The following is a 27,690-nucleotide window of genomic DNA, read 5'->3' on the forward strand; positions in this document are numbered from 1 at the left end:
TTTTGTATGTGGGGATTGGTTTCAATTCCAACTGTATTAACTTCAATTGTCTTAACACATTCTTTAAGAGAACAGAGACCAAGGTATTCGGCAGCATGGTAGCGCAAGTGGATAGCACTGTGGCTTCACAGCGCCAGGATCCCGGATTCGATTCCCGGCTTGGGTCACTGTCTGTGCGGAGTCTGCACATTCTCCCCGTGTCTGCGTAGGTTTCCTCCGGATGCTCCGGTTTCCTCCCACAGTCCAAAGACATGCAGGTTAGGTGGATTGGCCATGATAAATTTCCCTTAGTGACCAAAAAGGTACGAGGGGCTATTGGGTTACGGGGGATAGGTTGCAAGCGAGGGCTAAAGTAGGTCGGTTCAGACTCGATGGGCCGAATGGCCTCCTTCTGTACTGTATGTTCTATATTGTTCAGAAGAATGCAAGGAAGAGTAGAGTAGTGTTCCAAGTTTTTAAAAAATATAGTTTTATTTAAGGCATTTAGAAAATATACACAAAATATCAGAAGAGCAACATCTCAACCCAATAAACAAACACAACCCTCCCCCGCCCCTCATGAAGAAATTGTTGAACGGTTTCCACCTGGCGACCCCGCGACCAATCCTCGCAGAGCCAACTTGATATTCTCCAACATCAGGAATTGTGCCAGGTTTCTCACCCACAACCCTGTTTTCAGCAGCTCCGAGTCCCACCAACCCAACAAAATCGTCTCCAGGCTATCAGAGAGGCAAATGCCAATCCATCGTCCGACACCAAATATCGGTACCTCCAGACTTGGAACCACCCCCACACACAGCACCTTGGACATCAGAGAGAACCCAAAGAGATTCCTTCTTGTCTTGGACACACCCGCATCATGTGGACATGATTCGGGCACCTTATTCTTTCCCATGTTCAATTTATATCGTGAAAATTGGCCAAATTCCCCCAAGGTCTCCATAATCCCCCCAATGCTGCCCATCGGGTCTGAAATATATAACAAGACATCCGCATATAGCGAAACCGAATGCCTATGCTCGGCATTCCCCCGTTCAATTCCTCTCTAATCCCTCGACGCACTGATCGCCATTGCCAACAGCTCTATTGCGAAGGCGAAAAGCATCGGGGAGAGCAGGTATCCTCAACTCACTCAGTTCATCCACACACTCGCCACCAGTGCCTTCTACAGCAACCGGATCCAATCCACAAACCCCTGCTCGCACCCAAACTGCCCCAGCACCTTAAACAAATGTGCCCACTCCCCTGCTGAAAAGCCTTCTCCACATCCATAACCACCACTCCTCCTGCCCCTCTGAGGGTATCATAATCACGTTAAGTAACCTCCACACATTCGCAGGCAACTTCCTTCCCTTCACAAAACCCGTCTGATCCTCATCACCCCCGCACACAGTCCTCAATCCAAAATGCAAGCACCTTTGCCAATAGCTTGGCATCGACATTCAATAATGATATTGGGTGATATGACCTAATCCTTCTTTAAAATCAGGGAGATGGAAGCCTGTAACAATGTAAAGGGAGCTCCCTCCTCTCCCTCACCTCATTATACACCCTGACCAGCAGTGGCCCCAACTGCACCCCAAACATTAAAAAAAATATTTTATTCAAGGCATTTTTGCACATACACACAAAAAATCAGAAGAATAACAAAACAACTCAATAAACAACCACAAACGATCTGCCCCCCGACACCAACACCCACCACATCTCGCCTTGCCCATTTTAACCCTTTAACCCCCCCCCCCCCCGCTGACCCCTCAATCCTTCTTAAAGAAATCGATAAACGGCTTCCACCTCCAGGTGAACCCCTCTGCCGACCCCCTCAGTACGAACTTGACCTTCTCCAGCCTCAGGAATTCTGCCAGGTCACTGACCCACATTGCCGCTTTCGGCAGCTCCGAGTCTCGCCACTCTAGCAAAATCCGTCTATAGCTATCAGGGAGGCACAACATTGGCCTCCATCACCCCTGCACTCCCGGGTGTTCCAACACCCCAAATATTGCTACTCTGGACTCGGAACCACCTCCACACCCAGCATCTCGCACATCACACCCAAGAATCCCTGTCAGAACCCCCTCAGTCTTGACATGCCCAAAACATGTGTGCCCTGGGACCTTCCCTGTCTGAATCGAAATACTCCCCTCCAACTAAAGCCTTGAGTGCCTCGCATAGCATGGCGGCTGTGTCCTCCCCCCTTATCGATCAACTCCACATTGGCCATCACCTGAACCACCCATAAATCCACCCAATGCAGTCAGAAACCACAATCGCCGAATACTCCGAGTCGGCCACCCCTGCCAGCAGCTAAGGATTGTCGGGATGTCGGAGAGCATTGAGGGAGGGGAGGCTGGCAAGTATGTGTCCATCAGAAAATAATACACAATACACCCAGTGCACATGGGAGAAGAATGAAAATTACTTCGCCCTCGGCCTCCCAAACCTCCATGGGCCCAGCCTCCCCATGCACTCATTAAACCCCTTCAGCTGCCAAGCCACTGCCGACACCCTCGACGACTTAGGGCTCAACTGGTCCAGACCCGGGTCCAGGACTGTACTGAAATCACCCCCATAATCAACTGAAGCATGTCCAGGTCCGGAGTTTTTCCCAACATCCACCTCATAAAGTCCACGTCATCCCAATTCTGGGCATAAATGCTTACCAGGACTAGTGGCATTCCCCCAGCTTCCCACTATCACATACCTAACCCCCCCCCCCCCCCCAACCTTAGGCCACAATGTTCCCCACCTCAAACATCACCCTCTTATTAACCAACACCACTAGCCCCCCCCCCCCCTCGTCTTCATATCCAGCCCCACGTGGAACCCCTGCCCACCCATCCCTTCCTCAGCCTCTTCTGATGCCCCAACCTCAGGTTTGTCTCCTGTAAAAACACCACGTCTGTCTTCAGACTCCTCAGGCGCGTGAACACATGCGACCGCTTACCAGCCCATTCAGCCTCTCGCATTCCAGCGAGTCGGGGAACTTCCCCCGCCCCACCCATCGATAATTCATACCCTTTTTTTTTTAATAAACAATTTTATTGAGGTAGTTTTTGGCTTTATAAACAGTTACAGACATCATCAGAAAGGAAGCAAAAAAGGCAAAAATGTGCAAACATCCACGTACTTTCAATACTTCCACCGTAACATATTGCACAAGCCTGCTCCCCTCCCACCGGTACTACCCGCCATATTTTCCCTCCTACTCTACTCTACCCCCCTCCCCCCACCCCCCTGCTGACGCTCACTCTCCCGCAAAGAAGTCAATAAATGGTTGCCACCTCCGGGTGAACCCCTGCACAGAACCCCTCAAGGCGAACTTAATTTTTTCCATCCCCAGGAAACTCGACATGTCCGCAAGCCACCACTCAGTCTTCGGGGGCTTTGAGTCCCTCCACGCCAATAATATTCGTCGCCGGGCTATCAGGGAAGCAAAGGCCAAAACATCGGCCTCTTTCTCCCCCTGGACGCCCGGGTCTTCCGAAACCCCAAAAATTGCCACCCCTGGACTCATCACCACCCTTGTTTTTAGCACCTGGGACATGACCCCCGCAAATCCCTCCCAGTACCCCCTCAGCTCAGGGCATGCCCAAAACATGTGAACATGGTTCGCTGGTCCTCCCGCGCACCTAGCGCATTTGTCCTCTATCCCGAAAAATTTGCTCATCCGAGTCACCGTCATATGGGCCCGGTGAACGACCTTAAATTGAATCAGCCCGAGCCTGGCACATGTCGCAGTCGAATTTACCCTACTCAGGGCCTCTGCCCACAGCCCGTCCTCCATTTCCCCGCCTAGCTCCTCCTCCCATTTAAGTTTCAGTTCCTCTGTCTGGGACCCTTCCTCCCTCATGAGCACCTTATAAATACCCGAGACTCTACCCTCCCCTTCGTCCCTCCCAGAGACTATTCTGTCTAGGATCCCCATTGGCGGGAGGCGCGGGAAAGATGGGACCTGTCTACGAACAAAGTCCCACAACTGTAGGTACCTAAAATCATTTCCCCTTACCAGCCCAAATTTCTCCTCCAAGCTCCTCAAACTCGCGAAGCTCCCTTCCAGGAACATATTACCCACCCTTCCCGCCCCTGCTCGCCGCCATACTCGAACCCCCCATCCATTCTGCCGGGGGCAAACCGATGGTTGTCGCAGATTGGCGCCCAGACAGACGCCCCCATCTCCCCCACATGCCTCCTCCACTGGCCCCATATCCGCAGGGTCGCCACCACTACCGGGCTGGTGGTGTACTTGGCCGGCGGCAGCAGTAGAGGAGCCGTGACCAGGGCTTCCAAACTGGAGCCCCTGCACGAAGCCGCCTCCACCCGCTCCCAAATAGACCCCGTACCCACCATCCACTTCCTTATCATAGCGATGTTGGCCGCCCAGTAATAATTGACCAGACTCGGCAAAGCCAGCCCTCCCTCGCTGCGGTTCCTCTCCAACATCGTCTTCTTCACCCGCGGAGACTTTCCCGCCCAGACAAAGCTCATAATCAGCCCGTTAACTCTTTTGAAGAAGGACTGTGGGATAAAGATCGGGAGGCACTGAAAAATAAACAAAAATCGAGGGAGGATTGTCATCTTTACAGTCTGCACCCTCCCTGCCAGCGACAGCGGGAGTGCATCCCATCTCCGAAACTCTCCCTTCATTTGCTCCACCACCCTGGCCAAATTTAACTTATGCAGCCTGCCCCAGTCTCGTGCCACCTGGATTCCCAAATACCGGAAATTTTCCTCAACTAGCCTAAACGGTAGCCCTCTCAATCTGTTCTCCTGGCCCCTTGCCTGGACCACAAACATTTCACTCTTGACCGTATTTAATTTGTATCCTGAGAACTGGCCGAACTCCCTCAGCATTCCCAGTATAGTTCCCATCCCGGCCACTGGGTCTGACACGTACAGGAGCAGGTCGTCTGCATAAAGAGAAACCCTGTGTTCAACCCCGCCCCTCACCATCCCCTTCCAACCCTCTGCGGCTCTCAGCGCAATCGCCAGCGGCTCTATGGCCAGCGCAAACAGCAGCGGGGAGAGCGGGCAGCCCTGCCTGGTCCCTCGGTACAACCTAAAGTACTCCGACACTTCTCTGTTGGTCCTGACGCTGGCCCTCAGGGCCTGATATAATAATTTGATCCAATCCACCAATCCCTCCCCGAACCCAAACCGTCCGAGCAATTCATACCCCTTTTTGAGCCAGCCCACGTCACGGACCCCTTCAGGCCTACCCTCGGATGTCTGCCGACATTGCTCCCTTCCCAACTGCGCCACACCAACCACACCCATATCAACAAGTTTCCCCCCCACCCCCAAATAAAGAACCAACCTCATCCCTCTACCCCCCCCCCCCACAATGCCTTTCCCATGTCAACCCTGCACTTCATACCCGTTAACTATCCCGCCCAGCTAGCATGATGGCCCCTGCCCAAGGCTTCTGACATCCTCTCACCTCTCCAGTCCACCCTCCCCAATCCCCCCAACCACCCACAAGCAAAAAGAACAAAAGGCTCACTCACCATCGCTACTCCCCCGTCGAAATCCAGCCCAAATTTCCCACCCCCATACATTTTACAATGAACACAAAGCTCCTCTCCAAAGTTCAATGCCCTCACATTCCTCCCATCCCATAGTCCCTCATACATCGCCTACTCTGGCGGGCCAAAATAAAACTCCTGTTTCTGATGTGTCACCCACAAGCGAGGAAGGTACAATAACCCAAACTTAGCTCCCTTTTTAAAGAAGGTAGCCTTTATCTGGTTGAACCCAGCCCTCATTTTTGTCAGCTCCACACCCAGCTCCCGATAGACCCACAGGTCACTGCCTTCCCAGGTGCATTTCCTGGTCTGTCTCGCCCATTTCAAGATCTTTTCTTTGTCCAAGAATTGATGCAGCCGCACCAACATTGCCCTCGGCAGCTCCCCCACCCGAGGCCTCCTCCTCAGTGCCTTCTGTGCCAGATCCACCTCGAGGGCCGGTCGAAAGCTCCCTCACCCATCAACCTCTCCAGCATGCTCGACACATACTTGCCAGCCTCCGCTCCCTCAATGCTCTTCGACATCCCAACAATCCTTAGATTCTGTCTCCTGGAGCAGTTTTCCAGGTCCTCTAATTTCTCTCTCAGCCTCTTCAGGCTGTCCAAAACCATCCCCAACTCCGTCTCCAACGAGGCCATCCACTCCTCATGCTCCCCCACCTTCTGAACTATCAGGCCCTGAGCCTGTAGCCTCTGCTCCACTCAGTCAACCACAGCTTTAAATGGCTCTACCACCTTTTTTTTTTATAAATTTAGATTACCCAATTATTTTTTCCAATTAAGGGGCAATTTAGCGTGGCCAATCCACCTACTCTGCACATTTTTGGGTTGTGTGGGGCGAAACCCACGCAGACACGGGGAGAATGTGCAAACTCCACACAGACAGTGACCCAGAGCCGGGATCGAACCTGGGACCTCAGCGCCGTGAGGCGGTTGTGCTAACCACTTGGCCACCGTGCTGCCCTGGCTCTACCACCTTAACCAGGTCCCCCAAAGCCTCTTTCCTCTGCTGTTGCAATTTTTCATTCAAAGCTCCACCAGCTGCTCTGTCGACCACTGGGGAGGCAGCACTGCTCCCTTGCCCTCCGCCATCTTCACCTGTTGTGTACCACAAAAACTTTCCTGCTCCAGCTGCTGTCTCTTTCTCGTGGCACTTCTCATCCTCTGATCCATGCATTAACCTCACCAGAGGAGTATTATCTTCCCTGGGCACTCGCACACCTTTTCCCTTAAAAAAAAACCTCATATGGGTAGAGAAAGACCAACAAAATCCACTTTGAGCAAGAGCCACAAAATGTGGGACCACTCACTCCATGGCGGCCTCCAGAAGTCTGATTAGTATTCTAAGTTAAAGAGACAATTACAGTAACCAGGTTTAATGTGGGAAAGCAGACTTCAGAGGTAAATCAACAGTTTGATGCCATTTTAATAGAATCCGGGAATCGATAGTTAAAGCAATTGTGAACAGATTGCCAAGACAAAACCTTCCTAAAGGGGGGGTGTTGTAAAATCTGGATACTGAACTTACTGTTAAAAGTGGAGCGGAAACTTAGTTTAAGAGTCATTTGGAAAACATGGACTGGATTTCAGAATGCAAACTGCTGATGGAAACCATTATTGTGATAGAAGATTTTAAAGTATGTTTTTGGGCGTGGAGTTTGGAAACTCTCGTGACATCATCTGGGGAGAATCTGAGGAGAAATCTACAGGCATTCACTTGGGTTCAGAGCGGAGTGTGTGTATTTGACCACAACTGTCTTGTTTGCTTGAAGGGACTTGGTGTTACTTAGACCATTGTAGCTTAAGATACACTTTGTAATCCATGTTACTCTTAAAAATCAGTGTGTACTTATTAAGATAAGAGGGAGTATAATCATTTATTCATGTTTAATCATTTTTTTTTTGTTTAAAACTAATTAGCACTCCAGTGATCTGTTCCTCCATGTTTTATTAAAAAAAAGTAAGAGTTATGGGCCGGGATTCTCCAGTCCTGCGCCGGGTTGGAGAATCGGCCGGGGGGGGGGGGGGATTGCGCCGATCCGATGCCAGGCCGCCGATTGAGGCGGCAACTGGAGAATCGGCGCCAATCGGGCCCGTTGGGTCGCCGCCGTACCAGTCGGGGGCCGTTGAAAGTGCCCCCCCCCCCGACGATTCTCCGCGCCTCGACAGGCCGAGTGCCCGCAGAGTCCCTCCAGCGTGGGTTACGCGTGGTCCTACCCAGCGGGACCTCGGAGTTCTGGCTGCGGGGGCCGTCCTGGTGTGGAGATCCGACTCCGGAGGGGGGTGCCTCCACGGTGGCCAGGCCCGCAATCGGGGCCTACCGATCGGCGGGCAGGCTAATTCCGTGGGGGTCTATGTTCCTCTGCGCTCCATATTGTTTGGGGGCCTATGCGGAGACGGCAACCCATGCGCATGTGCGGACCCGTGGCGCGCATGCGCAGACAAGCGCTGCCCGTGGCATGCTGGCTTTCGAGCACCAGAACAGTGGACACCACTCCGGTGCCGTACTAGCCCCAGGGGTGAATGCCTGGGCCTGGAGGCCCTTTGACGCTGGAGTCGCTCGCGCCGCTTTTGACTCCGGCATCAGAACTTGGCCGCGGGATCGGAGAATATTGGCCATGGTCTTTGAGCCTGAGTTCCATTCTGGAATCTTCCATTTAATTATTTATTTGTTTTTGTATTTTATTACAAACATGTATCAAAGCAGGTTACAGCAAATAAACACCCTGGGAAACATACTTCCCAACAATCACCTATACAGTCTTTAAAATTTTTTCCCCTTTTTCCCCCCCCATCTCCTCCACCCCCCTGCTCGTCAAACATGGTCACAAGCACCCGCTACCTTTTCTCAAACTCCCCTGCTGAGCCCCTTAACTCATCATTTATCTTCTCCAACCACAGAAAGTTGTATAGGTCACCAACCATGCCATTAGCCCCGGTGGCGATGCCGCCCACCACTCCAGCAAAATTCACTGCCATGCAATCAAAGAGACAAAGACCACAACATCGGCCTTCCTCCTCTCCGTGAGCTCCGACTTCTCTGAAACCCCAAATATCGCCACCAAAGGGTCCGGGTCCACTTCATCCTCCACTACCCTGGTTAAGACCACAAACATTCATTTAGTTATAACATCAACTGGAATCGTAACAACCTACATTTGTACAAGAAACTATTAATTTTCTCCAAGGTTATGGTTAATAAATGCTTGCACAGCAGTGATGATAAACTAACTGGCCTTTTTTGAAGAAGAAGAGTACAATTCTCCAGTCCAGTGGCACCACCCCTATATCTAAAGAGAACAACTGGTAATTATGGTCAGTTCCTCCACAATTTTCATACTTGTTTTCCTATTTGATCCTCATGATACAGTAACTTTATGTACAGCCAGTCATTCTAGTACCTCCTCTTTATCAATGTTCCCATCTCTTTCACTGACTTTGGCAGCATACTCTTTCTTGGTAAAGACGATGGAAATTATTCATTTAGTACCTTAGCCATGCCCATGCTTCGGGCCCTCCCCTCTTTACTACCCTTTTACTAGGTAAAGTCGTCATAGTCCCAGATGACCATAGGCTGCTTTTCCCTTTGAGGGGGAGTGCTGACTAGTGGTGGTTTGACCTGAGGATCACCGCACCTCAGGCAAGGGGCAAAGTTGAGAAGGCGGGGCCTTCATGGATAACCTCAGCTGGTACAGGAATTGAACCCGTGCTGCTGGCCTCACTCTGCATCACGAACCAGCTGTCTATCCAACTGAACTTGTTCCCACTACTCACCTGACATTTGTCAAGAGCATCCTTTTTCTGTTTCATCTTACTGACAGTTGTCATCCAGGGAGCTTTGGCTGCGCTGCCTTTTCCCATCATGGGCTTTTCTTTTATATAAATGTTTTTATTCTCCATTTTCACATTTTCCTTCAAAATTTACACCCCACCCACAGACAGTAAACGGTAACAAATACAAAATCAATCCTCTTAACAATAACAACGATCCCATCCTCCCACCACCCCAAACAACTGCCCACCTGTCAAGATATGCATACAATAAAACAAACCTTCCCACGGTGGAAACAAAAAACAAAGGAGAAAAAGAAAAAAGGAGTCCGGGACCGCCCATGGTCACCATAGAGTCCACTCCTTCCCACCCCCCATCCCATACTCAACGGCATCTAACCTCTGAAAGAGTACCGTACATTATACCCAGGAGTTGTAAAATCCCCCCTCCCCCCAACTCCTCCCGTCCACTGCCTCTTGCAAAACCTCTCCCCCCAACCTCTGTTCCTTCCCCCCAATTTTCTAACCCGGCTAGACCACTCGGACCCTGTTCTGCCGGGCTCCGATGGCCACAGCCCCTCCCCCCACCTCACAACCGTTCACTGGCCAGCTTAAACCGTCCAGCGTGGAGGCCCCCACCCGGGTCCCTTTCCCCTTGCCCGGCCCTAGGAAAGCCAGAAATCTCCTTTCAGCACACAAACCCCGCATATCCACCTACACCCCAAAGAGCCCTCAATTCGAGTGAAAGTCCCATCACTTCCCTTGTCCAAATATATACAACATTGGCTCCTTTAGCCTTTACACCCACATGCAGTGAAACAAAAAAAAAGAAGAAAATACAGTCATGGGGTTACATCGGCACATGGCCATTTCTCAATTTCCCAGTTCTGCCACAGTCCTTCTGCCTTCGCAAACTCCTCCGCTGCTTCCGCCGTTCCAAAATAAAAGTCCTTGAGCTTGTAAGTCACCCTCAGCTTCGCTGGATATACAATGCCGCACTGCACCTTGCTGATGTACAGTGCCCTCTCCACTCAGTTGAAAGCAGCCCGCCTCCTCGCCAGCTCCACCGTAAAGTCCTGGTATACACGTATACCAGCTCCAGCCCACTGTACCTACGGAAGCACAGAGTCACTACCCTTGACGGCTCACTCGCCTTTGGTACAGGCCTCCACGACCGATGAGCCCGATCCAGTTCATATCGGGAGGGATCCTCCCCCTCCCCCAATAGTTTCGCCAGCATCGCGGCAAAATATTCAGCCGGCCTCGGCCCATCAACTCCTTCAGGCAGCCCCACAATCCTCAAATTCTGTCGCCTGGATCTGTTTTCCAGGTCTTCCATTTTTCCTCGCAGATCCTTGTTAATCTCCATCACCTTCCGCATCTCCTTCCCCATCAAGGTAAGTTGATGACCGTGCTGCAATAATGTCGTCTCCACTTCCTTCAGTGCCTCCCCTTGCTTCCGCACCTCCGCCACTGCGCTCGCCACCGCCATCGCCACCGGGGAAATCGCCTCCTCCACCAGCACACTCAAAACCTCCCTCATCTCCTTCCTCATTGTCTCCCATGTATTTTGTAAACTGCCTTTCGAATTCTGCAGCCATCACCTTAGTTATTTCTTCAGCCATAAGCAATGCGGCCTCCCCTGATGCTCCAGCTTCCATTTTCTTTACCGACCCCGCGGTGACCTTTCTACTCCCCGACGGACTTTCAGCTGTTTTCACAGCCGTTTTTTTACTGGTCCTCGACATATCCCTTCCCTGTGCTTTCTCCTGACCTTTACCGCCTTCGCTGCCTCTAGGACCGGGCGTCAATCCCCGACAATGCTGTACCCGAACGGGAGCCCTCCAACGCGTGGCTGCCTCCCACCCGCAGTCAACGGAAATGCCCATCATGAGCTATTTGGCTGCATCTAAACTATCTCCTCTATAAAGGCAGCCAATTGTTCCATTACAATTTTGGGTGACAATCTTTGACTGGGACAAATAATTTTAAACCCACAGAAATTGGCCCTCCTCGAATTAAGTATTTTTTGCAGTTGATCGCTCCTTTCCCTTTTCGATAGTTAATCTAAATCCTTAAATATTTCCCTACTGACAGTTGATCCACTGGATCCACCTCATTCCTCAGAACGAGTACCAGTAATGCCTCTCTCTTCATAGGGCTGGAAATGCACTGAAAAAGAAAATTCTCCAAGAACATTTTTCAGAAACAATACCCTCTCTGTCAATTGTACTTTTACTACCCAAGTCGGTATTAGGACAATGTTACGTTCCCCCAGTCAATATTAGAATAATTGAGGGAATGAAATGTTCAAGTGAGAAATTTATTTGGAAATAAAATTTTTTTTACTTTCTAGTACTTAGTCATTTAAACATTCAGCTTTGGAATAATGTATCAGTTAGCAAGTTGGGTTCTTGCCTAAACCCCAGCAGTGTTTGCCAACTTTTTATCCTTTAAAAAAATATTGTTTTCCTTCCTCCCCTTTTACAAAGTGTTAACTGCACTGTTTGAGGTACAGTCCTACAGGCTGCACCCATGCTCAAGTCTCCACTATTCATGTTGATCCTGATTGTGCCAGAAGGCTGTTTTACCATGGAAGGCATATCTTTGAGCTTATTCCTCGCCTGATGTCCACAATGTGCTCTTACAGCAGGGGTTTTTGCATAATGGATAGAAATGAGAACCTTGAGTGATTGGTATTGATTGCCCAATGTGTTTGATGATGCTTTTGGGGTAGAAAACTCTTCATATCTTGCACCTTTTGCACAAGGTCAACACAAATCTAGTCAAAGTTCTTGATATCTTGTTCTTGTTTCTGCTAATTTGGTTATCTTTATGTATTGTCTACAGGAAGCATGTGCTGCTCGCCTTGCAGAAGAATTGGGTGCTGCTCAAGTTCGAGAGACCAAATTAGAAATCAGGACTCAGGCAGACACAAAGAAGCTAAAAGAATTGGTTAAACACTTAAAGAATGCTCATCAGAAAGAAGTAGGATACAATTTATTTAATAAGAAATGCGGGAAGCTTGTTACTATGATGGTCCTCTTATCAATTTAAAAACCTTATTGTAAAATATACAACAAAGCAATAGATGGGGCTGGTTTAGCACCGTGGGCTAAACAGCTGGCTTGTAATGCAGAACAAGGCCAGCAGCGCGGGTTCAATTCCCGTACCGGCCTCCCCGAACAGGCGCCGGAATGTGGCAACTAGGGGCTTTTCACAGTAACTTCATTGAAGCCTACATGTGACAATAAGTGATTATTATTATTATGTGTGTCTACCTTTGCATCATTTCGATCCAATTAAGTATTTTGATATTAATTTTTGCTCTGGAGAACCTGTGAGTATTGGCTTGAAACATGGAAATAAGAATGGCAGGCAACTGCTGGTCTTTGTATTTGCTGACAGAAGCATTCTGAGGATGCTTTGCCTCTATTGACAAGTTCTGTCCAATGCACAGCGTCCTCTAGATGCTGCAGTTAAGGCTGGAAATCATGGTATTGGGGAAATACAGGTACAAACCTGTACCTGTGTGCTGGTATTGCAGTGTGGTGTACTGCCTTTCTATTGCAGGGCTCTTGACCTGACCACTTACTTTCATAAATCTTTACCAGATAATATGTAATTCTGCACAATTACTAGTTAGATATTGGGCGTGACCTAACGGAAATGTTTCTACGTGTCAATATCAGACAGGTTTGACTGGCAGTTTCTCCCCTCCTTTGTTGCCGAGTTCCCCACCGCTATCCATCCACACTTAATCACTTTTTTGAGCCCTGGGGAGTTTCTCCCCGGTCAAGCCCACATTTAGAATTACTTTTATCACTGGGGAGCTGAACTCGCTGTCCAGACAAGCTCCTCCGAGATCGGACGTCCGTTTTGAAAGGGGGTCCTGATCTCTAAGTGAGCTTGAGGGTCCCCCGCTACCCATGGGCAATGTCACTCCCCAAACACATGGGCATTACCCCAACCTCCCTCTCCGTCCCCAAGTGAGGACACCCTGCTAATGGGTTGCTGAGGGCACACCTTTCGGGGGGTCCCCCCTTCCTGAGCCCTGACCCTTGACACCACCACCACCTTCCGGAGGCCTCTTCATATTGGGAAGCACGGTAGCTTGATGGTTAGCATCAATGCTTCACAGCTCCAGGGTCCCAGGTTCGATTCCCGGCTGGGTCACTGTCTCTGCGGAGTCTGCACGTCCTCCCCGTGTGTGCGTGGGTTTCCTCCGGGTGCTCCGGTTTCCTCCCACAGTCCAAAGATGTGCGGGTTAGGTGGATTGGCCAGGCTAAATTGCCCTTAGTGTCCTCAAAAATAAGGTTAATGGGGGTTGTTGGGTTACTGGTATAGGGTGGATACGTGGGCTTGAGTAGGGTGATCATTGCTCGGCACAACATCGAGGGCCGAAGGGCCTGTTCTGTGCTGTACTGTTCTAATTCTAATATCCGCCTTTCACACCCCCCCACTCTTCACACATCCCTCAACCTTCCTTTATTCCATGGACATCGCCCTCTCAGGTTCTGACCCTTGCCAGTGCCATCTGGGAACCGTGGCAGTGTCAGGGCGGTGGTAGTTGTGCCAGGGGGAGAGCCAGGGTGCCACCCTGTCCTGTCCCTAATCACCAGGGGACTAGTGCTAAACAACGCCCGGCTGGTGTCTCCCTTTGGGAGCTGGCAGATGCCGGAAGCCGATTAGATTCGGCATCTGCACGTTTACATGGGTTTTAAACCTGCTTAGGCATGCGAGACTGGGTTCCATCCATTGTGATCCATAACGGCCGTTGGGAATTCCGGGAGAGGCATCTACCGTCCGCGTCGTGCTCCGATTCCGGCGGGATGTGGCCGGTAAATCGTGCCCATTAATGGAATCTGCAACAGACCAAAGCTGTGATTAGTAGCTAATTGTTGATGCTGACTTTAATCGAGAGGGAGAACTGGAAAGCAATAGATGCTAGGATTGCATAAGCTTTAAAGCGGGCTTCTGAGAAGACATTAATTAACCTGTTAATAATTTCCTTTTGGAATTTTTTGATTACATCCAAGTGTTTCTCACTGAGTAATAGTCTGGCTTATCCCTCACTCTACTATTACCATCAAAGTGGGGTATCAACCCTGGTTCAATGTGAAGTGTTCGAGACCATGCCTGGGTAGTGCCAGCATACCTAAAAATGAGATGCCACTGTGTGAAACTACAACACATGAATGCTCGTCAGCGGAAGCAGCATGCAATAGTATGAGCTAAGCATTCCATGGCCAACAGAGAAGATCAAAACTCTACATTCCACCGAGGTCTTAGTTGTGACCTAACGGCATGGGGACGCTTCACAAACCTCTCTATCCTTAATGAAGGAACATCAATACACAAGACGAAGCTGAAGCATTTGTAGCCATCTTCATAATAGTTAAATCTGGAATTGAAAATTAGTCTCAGTAATGATGACCGTGAAACTATCATCAATTATTGTAAAAACCCATCTCATTCACTAATGTTCTTCAGGGTTGGAAATCTGCCATGCTTTACCTGGTCTGGCCTACATGTGACTCCAGATCCACAGCAATGTGGTTGACTCTTAACTACCCTCTGAAATGGCAGAGTCATTCAGTTCCAGGGTAATTCGGGTGTGCAACAAATGTTGGCTTTACCACCAATAGCCACTTCCCATGAAGGAATTACGAGTCTTCAGCCAGAAGTACCGAGTGGATGATCCAGAATTGCCTGAGGTTGCCAGCATCACAGATGCCTATCTTCAGCCAATTTGATTCACTCCATGAGAAATCACAAAATGGCTGAAGGCAGTAAAAGCAGAAAATGCTGGTAAAACCCGGCAGATCTGGCAATATCTGTTAAGAACGAAACCGTTAACATTTCAAGTTCCTATGACTCTTCAAAACTCTTCAAATGGCTGAAGGCACTGGATACAGCAACGGCTGTGGGCCCTGACAGCATCCTGAGTGTAACAGTGAAGACTTGTGCTCCAGACCTAGTCAGACCATTAGTTGTTCCAGTGCACTGGCAGCCACTGGACACTGGAAAATTGCCCAGGTCTGTCATGTCTACATAAAGCAGAGCAGCACGGTAGCATAGTGGTTAGCACAACTGCTTCACAGCTCCAGTGTCCCAGGTTCGCTTCCCGGCTTGGGTCACTGTCTGTGCGGAGTCTGCATGTTCTCCCCGTGTCTGCATGGGTTTTCTCCAGGTGCTCCGGTTTTCTCCCACAGTCCAAAGATTTTTAAAAAAATTTTTTTTTTTAAATTTAGATTAGCCAATTATTTTTTCCAATTAAGGGGCAATTTAGCGTGGCCAATCCACCTACTCTGCACATTTTTTGGGTTGTGGGGGTGAAACCCACGCAGACACGGGGAGAACGTGCAAACTCCACACGGTCAGTGACCCAGAGCCGGGATCGAACCTGGGACCTCGGCGCCGTGAGGCGGTTGTGCTAACCACTAGGCCACCGTGCTGCCCTTCACAGTCCAAAGATGTGTAGGTTAGGTGGATTGGACATGCTAAATTGCCCACAGTGTCCACAATTGCCCTTAGTGTTGGGTGGGGTTACTGGGCTATGGGGATAGGGTGGAGGTGTGGACCTTGGGTATGGTGCTCTTTCCAAGAGCCGGTGCAGGCTCGATGGGCCGAATGGCCTCCTTCTGCACTGTAAATTCTATGAAGTATTACAGGGAGGTCAGTGGATCCCAGGAAAAAAGTACGTCTGGGCTGTTGGGCAGATTAGGGAATGGGGTTGGGGGTGGTAATTTTTAAGGTATCAGGCACTAGGATTAAAAGGGATGTTTCTATCTTAGGCCTCTGTGATCTGCAAAGTGCAGTCCTGGAAGATAGTACCACCCTTCTGCACTGTAGGGATTCTATGAAGTAAAATGCTGTCCCAGGACAAATCCAATCAAGCCAATTACTGCCCCGTCAGTCTACTCTTAATCATCAACAAAGCAATGGAATGTGGTATTGAAAGCAGCACTTACATAGCAGTGATCTCTACACTAGTGCTCAGTTTGGGTTCGGCCTCTGCTTCAGACCTTGTTACAGCCTTGATCCAAACTTGACAGAAGAACTGAGTTCCAGATCTGCGGCAAGAGTCAGTTCCCTCAAGGAGCCTGAATAAAATTGAAATCAATCGGAATTGGGGGTGGGGGGACTGAATTGGTTGAAGTCATACGTGCCTATAGTCCGTCAAATAACTTGCCGATACCTGAAATTAAATAACAGACCTATGATTTTCTGCTACAGACTTGCTGTCTTTTTAAATACATGCATCCTGTACAAGCACGGGTCTTTATCCAGTCTATGGAGACATTCCCAGACCTAAATAAGCTGTTAAATGTATGAGCAAGTGCTTCATAAAACGCAACTCTCATTTCCTTGAATAACCTCAATTGAATGCTTTACGGTTCCTGTCAAAGATCACTATTTTATCCACATCCACTTTCAATTTTAGCATCAACTCCATGATGTACCAATACTGGTGACATAGGATCATCAGTAGCCATTTAATGTATTTGCCATATCCGTCAGTTTTGCAGTACAGTGCTTAATGACCCTTTGCTTTCTAAATGTAGCTGAAAAGCACCTTTTGGCTTCTGTAAAAACAGCTTGTCCCCTACAGCTACCTTGAGTTATTTTATTTAAGCTTGTAAAGTTTTGTGTCGCCTTGTTCATAGGAGACTTGAAAATGTGTTTTGACAGGCTTTTTGTCATTGATTGAACCATAGCCAAACCTAATCCTGCTTTAACCCAAAGCCCACACACACACACACACACCTCCAGTAGAGATTGCTGGATAGAGATTTGGAGTAGAAATCTAGCTTGCTGTTTCCCAGGGGGGTGAGGGCGCTAGTATTGCCTTAATTGAAATAAAAACAGAAAGTGCTGGACAGACTCTGCGGGTCTGGCAGCGTCTGTGGAGAGAAAAACAGGTAATATCTCGAGTTCCATATGACTCTTCAGAAGAGTCTAATATTCGTATTACAATGAATGATGAGATTCTTTCTCCTTGGAATGCAGACGGAACTGACGGTCACCTCACATTGACTCTCAATTTGGTGAAATGCAGTGTTCACCAACTACCTATGTCTGTTCCCAAACTGAACTGCCTGCTTCTGTCTGCACAGATAAATTAAACGAAAGAACCTTCTGACTCAACATCCCAACCTTACATGCTTTGGGATGTTTCAACCAGAAATGCAAATAAATTATTTTACCTTCAGCAGAACTCTAATTCTGTAGCCTATATGAATAATTTCCATCTCTAATGGAGTTTTACCACCTTTTGTTAGCTTTTTGTTTATTTTATAGAGATGACAAAAAATATCCTGGCTCTACAAGGGGTCCAAAAATGGGCCATTCACTGTTCAAATGTTTACACGTCTCGCTCTGACCTTGTAAGATAAACATAAGAGTAGCTATTAACTATAACTAATTCCCAGCTTGTTTGAATTACATTCACTTGCGGATTATTACCAGTTTTTCATCAGGATTTTCTATTTTATCTTGCATTTAACACTTTCATCTCTTAAAACTAAAAATTATATCCTAAAACTTATGAATATATGGCTCTTGCAGCCCTGCCAACTAGCACGGATTTCCTGCTGCTGGAAGACGGAGGGCCCCGCGCTTTCATCCCCCACCCCCCTCACACTCTGCAGAGCATGTGTGTGATCCTTCGCGCGGTCACGCACCGAGGTGCCAGTACAACCCTTTATTGGGATTTTAAAAATCATGTCGCGGGTTGACTACACAATCGTATGTGTGCAGGCCCGTACAGCATTGAAAAGTGTATGGTGTGATGTGATGCAATTTTAAAATGTTTGAAAGTTGTTAGGAAGGTAGCCTTTGGTTCTATTGTGCTCTCTGGGGATCAGGAATCCACCCGTAATCATTTAAATATTCATAAATGAGTAATTTAAACCCTGCTGCATTGTTCTCTGTGCAGTATTGTGGAATTTTTCATTGTTAGATTTACTGAATGTTTGAAACTTAATTTGAAAAGACCCACTCATGATGTACATCTATGTAACTGCATTAGATTTGCATTTTCCATTCATGTTTTAGATTTGTACTTCAGATTGGTGTGCATTTTTTCTTTGAAACGAAAATACCGATTTTACTGCCAAAATACTGATTTTTGATATCTGGAGTACCGATTTGTGTTGGAAAAGGTTGGCAGCTCTGTGATTAATTCAGAACATCGTCTACAAATAATGGCTGACTATATATATTTCAGAGAGAGCTCACTTCTAATCTATTTTATCTGCAGACAAATAACTGGTTGGTTCTAAGACGCCAATAACGAAACTTTAAAAGTGTGCAATTATTTTTGTTACAGGTCATTATGCTTAAAGAAAGCAGTGCCCGTCCGCTACCGCCCATTGCAGAGAGCCCGACTACTGAAAAATCAAGTGACCAGTTGCTGCAATTGAAGCAGGACCTCAAAAAGGCTCAGGAGCATATCCTTCACCTTGAGTCAGAACTTAAGACTCAAAGAGAGGTGATAAGCGCTGCCGAAGAAGGCCAAATAATTAAGGTAGGATTTTTGTTTTGAAACATTTGGCTAGCCAAAAATAAGTCTGAGAGCGAAAATCTAACATTGTGTCCAGAATATTTTTTTAAATCCTTCAAAGTAAAAAAAAAGTTTGAAACACTTTACAGATAATGATCTGGAAAACAGAAGCGAAGGCAGAAAAGGAGAGCCTGTGGTGGCTGACCAGAAGCTTGATAAGAGATTTTGCAAAGACCTTTAAAAATGGCGGGAAAGAAAAGTGGGTTTAAAGAAGGAACTCCAGAGAACTTAAGACAGGGGATTGTAAATTAGAGAATTGAAACAGGACTTCCGGTGGCGGCGATGACGTAGGAAGCCGCACATTTGGGAGCTCCCGATTCAAACGGACTTTTCGGCTCTTTTTAGAGCCCAAAACGGAATTTTTTCCGTCGTCTCCCGGTGGGAGAAGGTATGGTGATCAACTTTCTCCACGTTTCATGCCTCGAACTCGGAGTGGAAAGCGGGAAAAAACGGCAGCAGCTCCCCAGATAAAACGGGGGAAGGATTCCAAAATGGCGGCCGGCGGAGCACCAGAGGAGTGGAGGCTGTGGGCGCAGGAGCAGCAAGCTGCTCTCCTGCGCTGTTTTGCAGATTTTAAGGCTGAGGTGCTGAGCTCTCTGCAGGAAACGAATAAAAAGCTTTCGGAGATTCAGACGACCCAGGGTGCTGCCATCCAGGTGTTGCAGGAGCAGGCCGCTGAACAAGAGGAGGAGGCCGTGGTCCTCGTGAGTAAGGTGGAGGGGCACGAGGCACTCCATAAGAAGTGGCAAGACCGCTTCGAGGAGCTTGATCTCCGCATGTGGCGGAAGAATCTGAGGATCTTGGGCCTTGCGGAGGGGCTGGAGGGATCGGATCTGACAACCTACGTTGCCATGATGCTGAACTTGCTAGTGGGAGCAGGATCTTTCTATCTGCCCCTGGAGCTGGAGGGAGCCCACTGAGTACTGGCCAGGATGCCTAAGGAGAATGAACCCCCGTGTGCGTTGCTGGTGAGGTTCCACCGGTTCAGTGATCGGGAGTGTGTGCTGCGCGTGGCCAAGAGGGTGAAGAGCAGCAATTGGGATAATGGGGTAGTACGGATCTACCAGGATTGGAGTGCGGAAATCATCGGTTCATCCCGGGAACAAGGATGGGGGATTTAGCGGGTGGTATAGGGTGGGCATCAGTAAATTGAGGGACCTGTTTATTGGCGGGAGGTTTGCGGGCCTGGGGGAACTGGAAGATAAATTTGGGCTCCCCCAAAGGAACATGTTCAGATACCTGCAGGTAAAGGCGTTTGCCAGGCGACAGGTGGAGGAATTTCCTTTGCTGCCCTCGCGGGGGGCGATGGACAGAGTGCTTTCTGGGGTGTGGGTCGGAGAGGGGAAGGTGTCTGACATTTATAAGGTAATGCAGGAGGTGGAGGAGTCGTCAGTGGAGGAGCTGATGGCTAAATGGGAGGGGGAACTAGGAGCAGATAGAGGATGGGACTTGGGCGGATGCCTTGGAGAGGGTCAACTCTTTCTCTTCATGTGTGTGGCTTAGTCTCATCCAATTTAAGGTGCTGCACCGGGCCCATATGTCTGTGACTCGGATGAATAGATTCTTTGGGGGTGAGGACAGGTGCACCAGGTGTTCCGGGCGTCCAGCGAATCATGCCCATATGTTCTGGGCATGCCCAGCATGGAAGAATTCTGGAAGGGGGTGGCGAGGACAGTGTCGAGGGTGGTTGGATCCAGGGTCAAACCAGGTTGGGGACTCGCGATTTTTGGAGTTGCGGCGGAGCCGGGAGTGCAGGAGGCGGAAGAGGCCGATGTTTTGGCCTTTGCGTCCCTAGTAGCCCGGCGGAGGATCTTGATGCAGTGGAAAGATGCGAGGCCCCCAAGTGTGGAGACCTGGATCAGTGACATGGCGGGATTTATAAAATTGGAGAGGGTCAAATTTGCCCTGAGAGGATCAGTACAAGGGTTCTATAAACGGTGGCAGCCTTTTCTGGACTTTCTGGCTCAAAGATAGGTATCTTGGTCAATAGCAGCAGCAACCCGGCAGGGGGGGGGGGGGGGGCAGTGTGTTATTTATTGTTTCTATTTTTTTGTCTATGGTTATTTAACTTAATATTTGTTAATTTAAGTTGTTAATATGTTTTGTTGTTCATTGAGGATGGGCGAATGCTTATGACTGTTATCATTATTGTTATTGTCAAAGAGAATTGAAACAGGAACTTTTCTCTGACCATTCAAAGAATCAACTCTTTGAATAGATTTTCATTTGTTGTGCCTGTTCCATTTAAAATGTCGCAGTTTAAGTGATTCATTTTTTGAAATTTCTTTTTGGTAAAACTTCTAGCGTAAGGTGTTAACAGAGAAACGGAACTCGGATAATTCGCATTACATGATAATGTAGTTTTCTTTTCCATTTTTAAATTTAGGAATCAGAAATAGCAAGACTGAAAGTCAAAATTTCTGGATTTGAAAGAGCTTTGAGTAAACAGCAACCACCGTCTCCCATGTTACAATCTCAAAATGAATCCAATAATAGAAAAGACTGCACAACGCAGCTCATGAGTTTTTACCCTTTGGCCAGAAACATGAACAGACCTATTAGTGCGAATGATAAATATGGCACCGATATTGGTTCAGCGTTACATGCCCTGAATTACTCTAACAGGATTCGTGAAATACTTGAGCAGTCTTTCATCACCCAGGATATAAGCGTAGAAGATACTGAAGATGCATCCTGTGCAGGGAAATCAGAGAATGCTGCTTTATTCAGTCAGTCTCCAAAAGCAGAAGCTGAAGAAGATTTGGAGCTCGTCAATCTGACTAGCAATAGTAACATGGAAACATTAAGTGGAATGTTGAATCATTTAATTTCGATGGAACAAAGCAGTACTAAACTGGGATCTCCACTCGACAAGTCACCAGGTTTGTCCAGAGAACACATCAAACCAAAAATGGAAGAATGTTCAACAGGAAAGCACAAAATTCCAAATCAGGTATGTGTTGTATGTTTGTTAAGTTGCAAATCTATTTGCTAATTGATTTCTAAGCTATTGCAGTCTTTATATGATGAAATTTCAGCAATTAAAACAACATTGTCTTGTGTGTGATCACATTACAGCACATCCGAAACGTACTCCTGCTGGTGATATTCGTAACAAGGGGAATTTTCTGCAAACTATTGCAATTAATTAGCACACACCGAACGATGCAGCTCAACAGGAGCTCATTTGTCCCAATGAATTTGTGCTTACTCTTTGAAAGAGCTATCCAGTTATTCACCCAGCAAATTTCTCCTTTTCAAGTGTAAATCGAATTCCACTTTGGAAGTTACTACTGAATTTACTTGCACCACTAAGTTAGGTAAAACATTCCAGATCATTACAATTTACATCCCACTATGCCAGGAGAGCCCCTAAACAGGCTCCGTAATGGGCGCTGAATCAAGCACATGCTGCTCCTGGCCTGCTGCAGGTAATGCAATCTGGTTCACACCCATATTTAAATAAGCATTTAAGTATACTTTGTCAATTTAAAGCTGGATGCTCCCATCTCCTTCACACACCCCACCGGTGCAGCTGAGGCCCATGAATTAAGCTAATTGAATTAAGATAAATTGAGCCACAGCAGCAGAGCAGCAATAGACCAGAGATAATGGACATCTGCTGGAATAAGAAATCCAACATCTTAAAGGTTTTCCCTTTACAGGTTGACCAGCTTTGTTAATGAGATAACAACGGTCATTTTCTTCTTTATGACCTTCTTTCTAAACCTGTTTTCCAACTATAACAGTGTCCTTACTACTGACTGTCTGGCTGCATATGTTCTTGTTAATCTTTGTAATCATTTGCTAATTTTTGAATTTAACTTTCTAACAGGACAGTTACCTTGCGGAAGCTGATTTAAATGTGCAAAGTCATGCTTCTGTGCCATTGAAATAGCTACAAAAAGTCATTTGCTTCATCTTCAGCAGTGGTAGGTTATAACATGGATAAATCTGTATGGGTCTTCAGTTTACAAGTTTTGAATGTGATTGGCAATTTTTTACATACCAGCTTTCTGTGAGTCAGAAGCAAACTTGTTGAAACATTAGCAAGTATTTCCGCTGGAAACAAGGCTGGTACAATTATGGTGGAAGGGTTCTAGATAGCCTGACCCGTCCCTCCACCAGGGGATACATTGAAAGGCAGGAACGCCACTCCGCTTTGTGGGGAAACCAGTAGTATATCGAGGTGGTCTCCTAGCAGTTTTCTGGGAGAAAGTGGTGTGGGCTTCCTTTTTTGATGTTTGACAGCCCTCAGAGATGCCCCCAATGGCTGCCTACAAGGCACCAACACTACCACTGGATGATCTACCCCTCCGATTGCTGAGGTCTGCTTCCCTAGCCCCAACAAGTTAAAGTTTCTTCCCCACCCTTTGAGGGTGAGTCATTATGGAGGCTCCTCCTTCCCCTTGCCGGGGCCAACTCTACGAATAGTAATGCCAAACTACAAGACCAGTCTAAATCAGGACTGGATATAGGTGGGGTGCAGTTGTCTTCGCTTGTGACTTCGCTTCGCTTGTGACTTCGAGGTGAGCGCAGCATTCAGAGCCCACCTGCAACATCACTGCTCAGTCATCAGTGACGCCAAAGCTGCTGTGTAAGGTTGGTGGATGTATCTAACTGAGCTGATCACGGTGCATACTACACTTTTCCAGGAGGACTGCACTGTGTGTGCATGTGCACATGTGTTTGTGACGCGTGGTGTTAACCAATACATGATGGTGATGGGAACAGGGGAGGAGTGGGAGGAAGGGATGACAGGCAAAGGGATAACTGGAGGTGGGAACTGGATCTTGAGATGGAAGGTGTGAACACAGACATGGCATGGCAGTGGGTTTCGTATAGCATGAGAGAGGAGATGCACACAGACTCTAGAGTAGGGAATAGTTTGAGAAGTGGGGTTAGTGCAGCACAAGCGGGATGTCACGTACACACATGACTGGAGGGATGGAGTGGTGGTGGCTAAGGCTTGCACAAAGTAACACAAAGGGCACGATCTAACAGAAACGTTTCAAAGTGTCATTTGGATTGTCTCTGTAAGTGACCATGTACACGGCCTCAAGATGGGGAGGGGTTAGGTCCACATGGGGCATGGGGAGACCCACAGTGATGGGTTCAGGGGAGGGCAAGAATGTCCACAGTAATAACTATGGGCTCCAGGGTTACTGGGGAGGCTGTCAACAAGGCCTTTGACTCCATAAGGCAATGGTGGGGTGGACAAATCAGTGCCCACCCTGCCACCCAAGCAGCTCATCAATGCATAATTAATCAGGTTCAAAGTATGCATGAGAACACACCCTGCCATACAGTGGGAAATGTGCTGTAAACCCCGTCCGCTACTGCACCTAGTCTCCAGAATGAAACATTCTATCCCAGCTGTTGAGACTACCCTTTAACATCTAACAGATTTTACAATAATGAGTATCACGCTGATAAATTAAGTGAAATAGAACAATAATCCGAGATCATTCATCTTTGCTTATACTGCTAGTTCCTTAGTTTCCAGCACCTATGCACAATCATCTTGATATGATTTTAAGCATGAGAACTACACAAATAAGAAACCTTTCGGAAATGTCTTCCATCCTGCCAGAGAGTGAAAGGTATTTGAGGATCAGGGGACACAACTCACAAATAACAGAGGCATAAAAGTTTAATTTACTTTATGTGGGTTAAACAACCAGGAATCAGGGCAGCACGGTGGCGCAGTGGTAGCACTGCAGTCTCACGGCGCCGAGGTCCCAGGTTCAATCTCGGCTCTGGGTCACTGTCCGTGTGGAGTTTGCACATTCACCCGTGTTTGCGTGGGTTTCGCCCCCACAACCCAAAGATGTGCAGGCTAGGTGGATTGGCCACGCTAAATTGCCCCTTAATTGGAAAAAATGAATTGGGTATTCTAAATTTTTTAAAAAACAACCAGGAATCATCATCTCCAGCTAAGAAGAAAATTGTTAAACCTAACTTTAAAAAATGTTCAAATTAAGTGACCTTGGATAATCAGCCTGTAGAACTAATTTCATAGAACACAGGGAAGCTTGTTCCAAAAGGTGATCTCTTTTATTGAAATTGTAGTTTGTCATCACAGGCTGAAAACTTTACAGGCAAATGACGTTTAATGAGAAGGGCATTGTTTCATTTTCTTCATGAGACTTCGAAGTAACGCGCTTAGGCAATGTTCCAAATGCTCAGCTCAACCTGTTGACTAATAGCCACTTTAAAAACAAAAAGCGTATTACTTAATCAACAGATGCATTTTTGATATTAGCTTTCATTGTTTTTGCTTTCCATAATTTAACATTTATTTAATACTAGTTGATTTAACGGTGCCGAGTGAAGGTCACATGTAGTGAGGAATTGAACAGACGAATGTGATATAAAATAGGATTATTAGTTAGAATAATGTAGATGATAGAGCCAGTCTGATGGTAGTGAGTTCACAGACAAAGAACAAAGGGATTCAGCAAAGCATGGCTAGGGAGGGCGGGAAGGGAGCCTCGTGCAGAGGGTGGTGAAAAGGATGCTGGGTAACAAGAGGCCCAGGGTTGAGGAATGCGAAGTGAGCCAATCAGGATATATGGCCAGGTCAGGAGGTGTATAGGATGACGTATGGGAATCTTGTATGTGAAACTTGATGCCATTTGAACGATATGTGCAGAAATCTCTTTGTCTCCGACCTCACTCATTTCTGGGGGCTTCAGGAGACTGCATGTGTTCTGAATCTCTATAGAGTGGGTCAGCCTTGCAAGTTATTTAAAAATACATAATACTATACCTACAGATCCCTCTCGAGTTTTATTGAGGCCAGACTGACGGGTAAAGAACTTAATTTGTCAGTAGTCTTTAGGCAAATGAGATTAGGGTAGCGGGAATTAATTGGACTAGGTGCACAGGTAGTCCAGGCTTCCGTGCATTCCTTCACTATTATATATTCTTAGATCAGAGCCAGACCTTTCAAAATGTGAAGTTAGAAAACACTGCAATGTTTAGTGTGGAGAAGATGTTTGGAATGCTGCTTCACAAAAGGCAATTGATCCTGGGTCAGTTGTTAATTAGAGCCATGTTAAAAGCTAATGAGGGGTATGGGGTAGAGGCGTGTATATGGAGCTGGGTCATAGATCAGCCTTAATCTCATTGAATGGCAAGACTGGCTCGAGGGTCTAACATGATAGAAATAGCTTTTAATAAACCTGTCACACCCTCATGGCAGTAGGATGCTTCAGCTTCTACTAGTCCCAATGTTACAAACCCTTCAAATTTGTCCACCACTTTCTACTTTAAAAAGCCTCATTAAAGGCTCACAGTCCAAAGATGTGCAGGTTAGGTGGATTGGCCATGATAAATTGCCCTTAGTGACCAAAAAGAAAAGTTAAGAGAGGTTAGTGGGTTACCAGGATAGGGTGGGTGAGGGCTTCAGTGCGTTGGTGCAGACATGATGGGCCGAATGGCCTCCTTCTGCACTGTATGTTCTATGATGTAAATAAATAGCCTCACAGGCTCAGAATGCTGAAGAGCCTATACCTGATTCTTCACTCTTACCTCTTTAACCACCACTTGATTCATGTTCCCTAATTCCTCATCTGAAATTCATATTGCGTCTGCTTCCTTCTGAATTGCACTATGGGATTTTGTGGTATGTTGAAGGCCTTGTATATCTCAGAGAACCTAATTTAGTTCTGATTACAATAAACCACTTTCATTTGATGCTGTGGTGTCACTTCTCAGATGGAAGGTGCAATAAGTGGTTAAATAAAGACTAGGAGTGGGTAGAAAATTACCTTGTGGTCGGAACCACTCATACTAAATTAAACACATAAAATACAATGCTTTTATGCACTTGTTTTAATAAAGCAGCAGATCAGATTAACATTATTTGTACATTTAATGTGTTCACTCCTCTGCAAGATTTCTCAATGATGTTTGTTCCAAGATGTACTTATTATCAAATGTGAACTAACCTATAAATATTTTTCTCTCTTCTCCCAAATCCCCTCCTTCCCAAATTACAAATGTACTGAAGATATGCATTGAATTCCACTGGATAAAACTATGCACTGGACACCAGTTTCTCTTTATTAATTTAAATATCTGGTGTAGAAATTTTATGAAATCCAAAGTAGTTTGGAAACTTCAACGGTTCAAGAATGCTTAACTAATTTATTTTGCGGACTCTCCATGTAGGTGTTCTTTTGGCTTATCTTCAGTATTTTGTAAATGTGGCTGAACTTTCTGAACAAGAGCAGTCACGTGAATAACATCAACTAAAAGATGAAGATAGAGTTCAGAATCAGTGATTGGCAAGCAAGCTTATTGACCAGTAGTATGAAGGTGAGGTGTGCAGCTCTGAACAAAAGCAGTGACTTTGCCTTCACTGCACAAGAAGCTTTGAAAATAAAGGTTGCCTAAATTCATGTTGTCAATGCTGGTAATTTATTTTACAAGTGGGTGTCGAAAAATTCATTTGTTAATGTTAAGAAACATTTTGTGTTCAGAGAAATAAAACAAATGTATTTCATTGAAATATTTATTTTTTCTATGTAAAATAAATGCTCCTTTCTGTATTGCTATGTTTATTTTCATCTTTTAAAAAAATATATATTTACTCAAGTCTATTCTGGACGGCCATGTTCTCCAGGAATGAGTTACAACTGCATTTAGGAAAGTAATTCAAATAGCTGTAAGTTGCCCACATCTGCAATGTTGGCTCGATGTTCACTGCTCAAGGATGAGTGGCGAGCATTGAAAGTTCCTTTTCTGTGAATTTCGCTGATTTTAATTTGTGACTAGCAGCCTGATAACAGGCACTGTGTGCAGTGCATGGTGTAACCCCATA

At 46.9% G+C, this 27,690-nt stretch overlaps 1 protein-coding gene across 4 annotated transcripts in view; it reads left to right on the plus strand.

The window, feature by feature from the left end:
- The window catches only part of ccdc18 (coiled-coil domain containing 18), a 182,276-nt gene extending 154,858 nt beyond the window's left edge, over positions 1-27,418 (plus strand). For 3 of the 4 annotated variants that reach the window (XM_038793852.1, XM_038793853.1, XM_038793850.1), the window contains 5 exons: positions 12,143-12,280; positions 18,627-18,824; positions 21,247-21,813; positions 22,696-22,792; positions 26,878-27,418. In XM_038793852.1, coding sequence (XP_038649780.1) covers positions 12,143-12,280; positions 18,627-18,824; positions 21,247-21,813; positions 22,696-22,758 — 966 coding nt within the window. In that variant the 3' untranslated portion in view covers positions 22,759-22,792; positions 26,878-27,418. The remainder of the gene's footprint in view (positions 1-12,142; positions 12,281-18,626; positions 18,825-21,246; positions 21,814-22,695; positions 22,793-26,877) is intronic. The other variant, XM_038793851.1, reaches the window with a different exon arrangement.
- The last annotated feature ends 272 nt before the right edge of the window (positions 27,419-27,690 follow it).

The sequence above is a fragment of the Scyliorhinus canicula genome, chromosome 4 (assembly GCF_902713615.1).
Source record: "Scyliorhinus canicula chromosome 4, sScyCan1.1, whole genome shotgun sequence".
Taxonomy (NCBI): domain Eukaryota; kingdom Metazoa; phylum Chordata; class Chondrichthyes; order Carcharhiniformes; family Scyliorhinidae; genus Scyliorhinus; species Scyliorhinus canicula.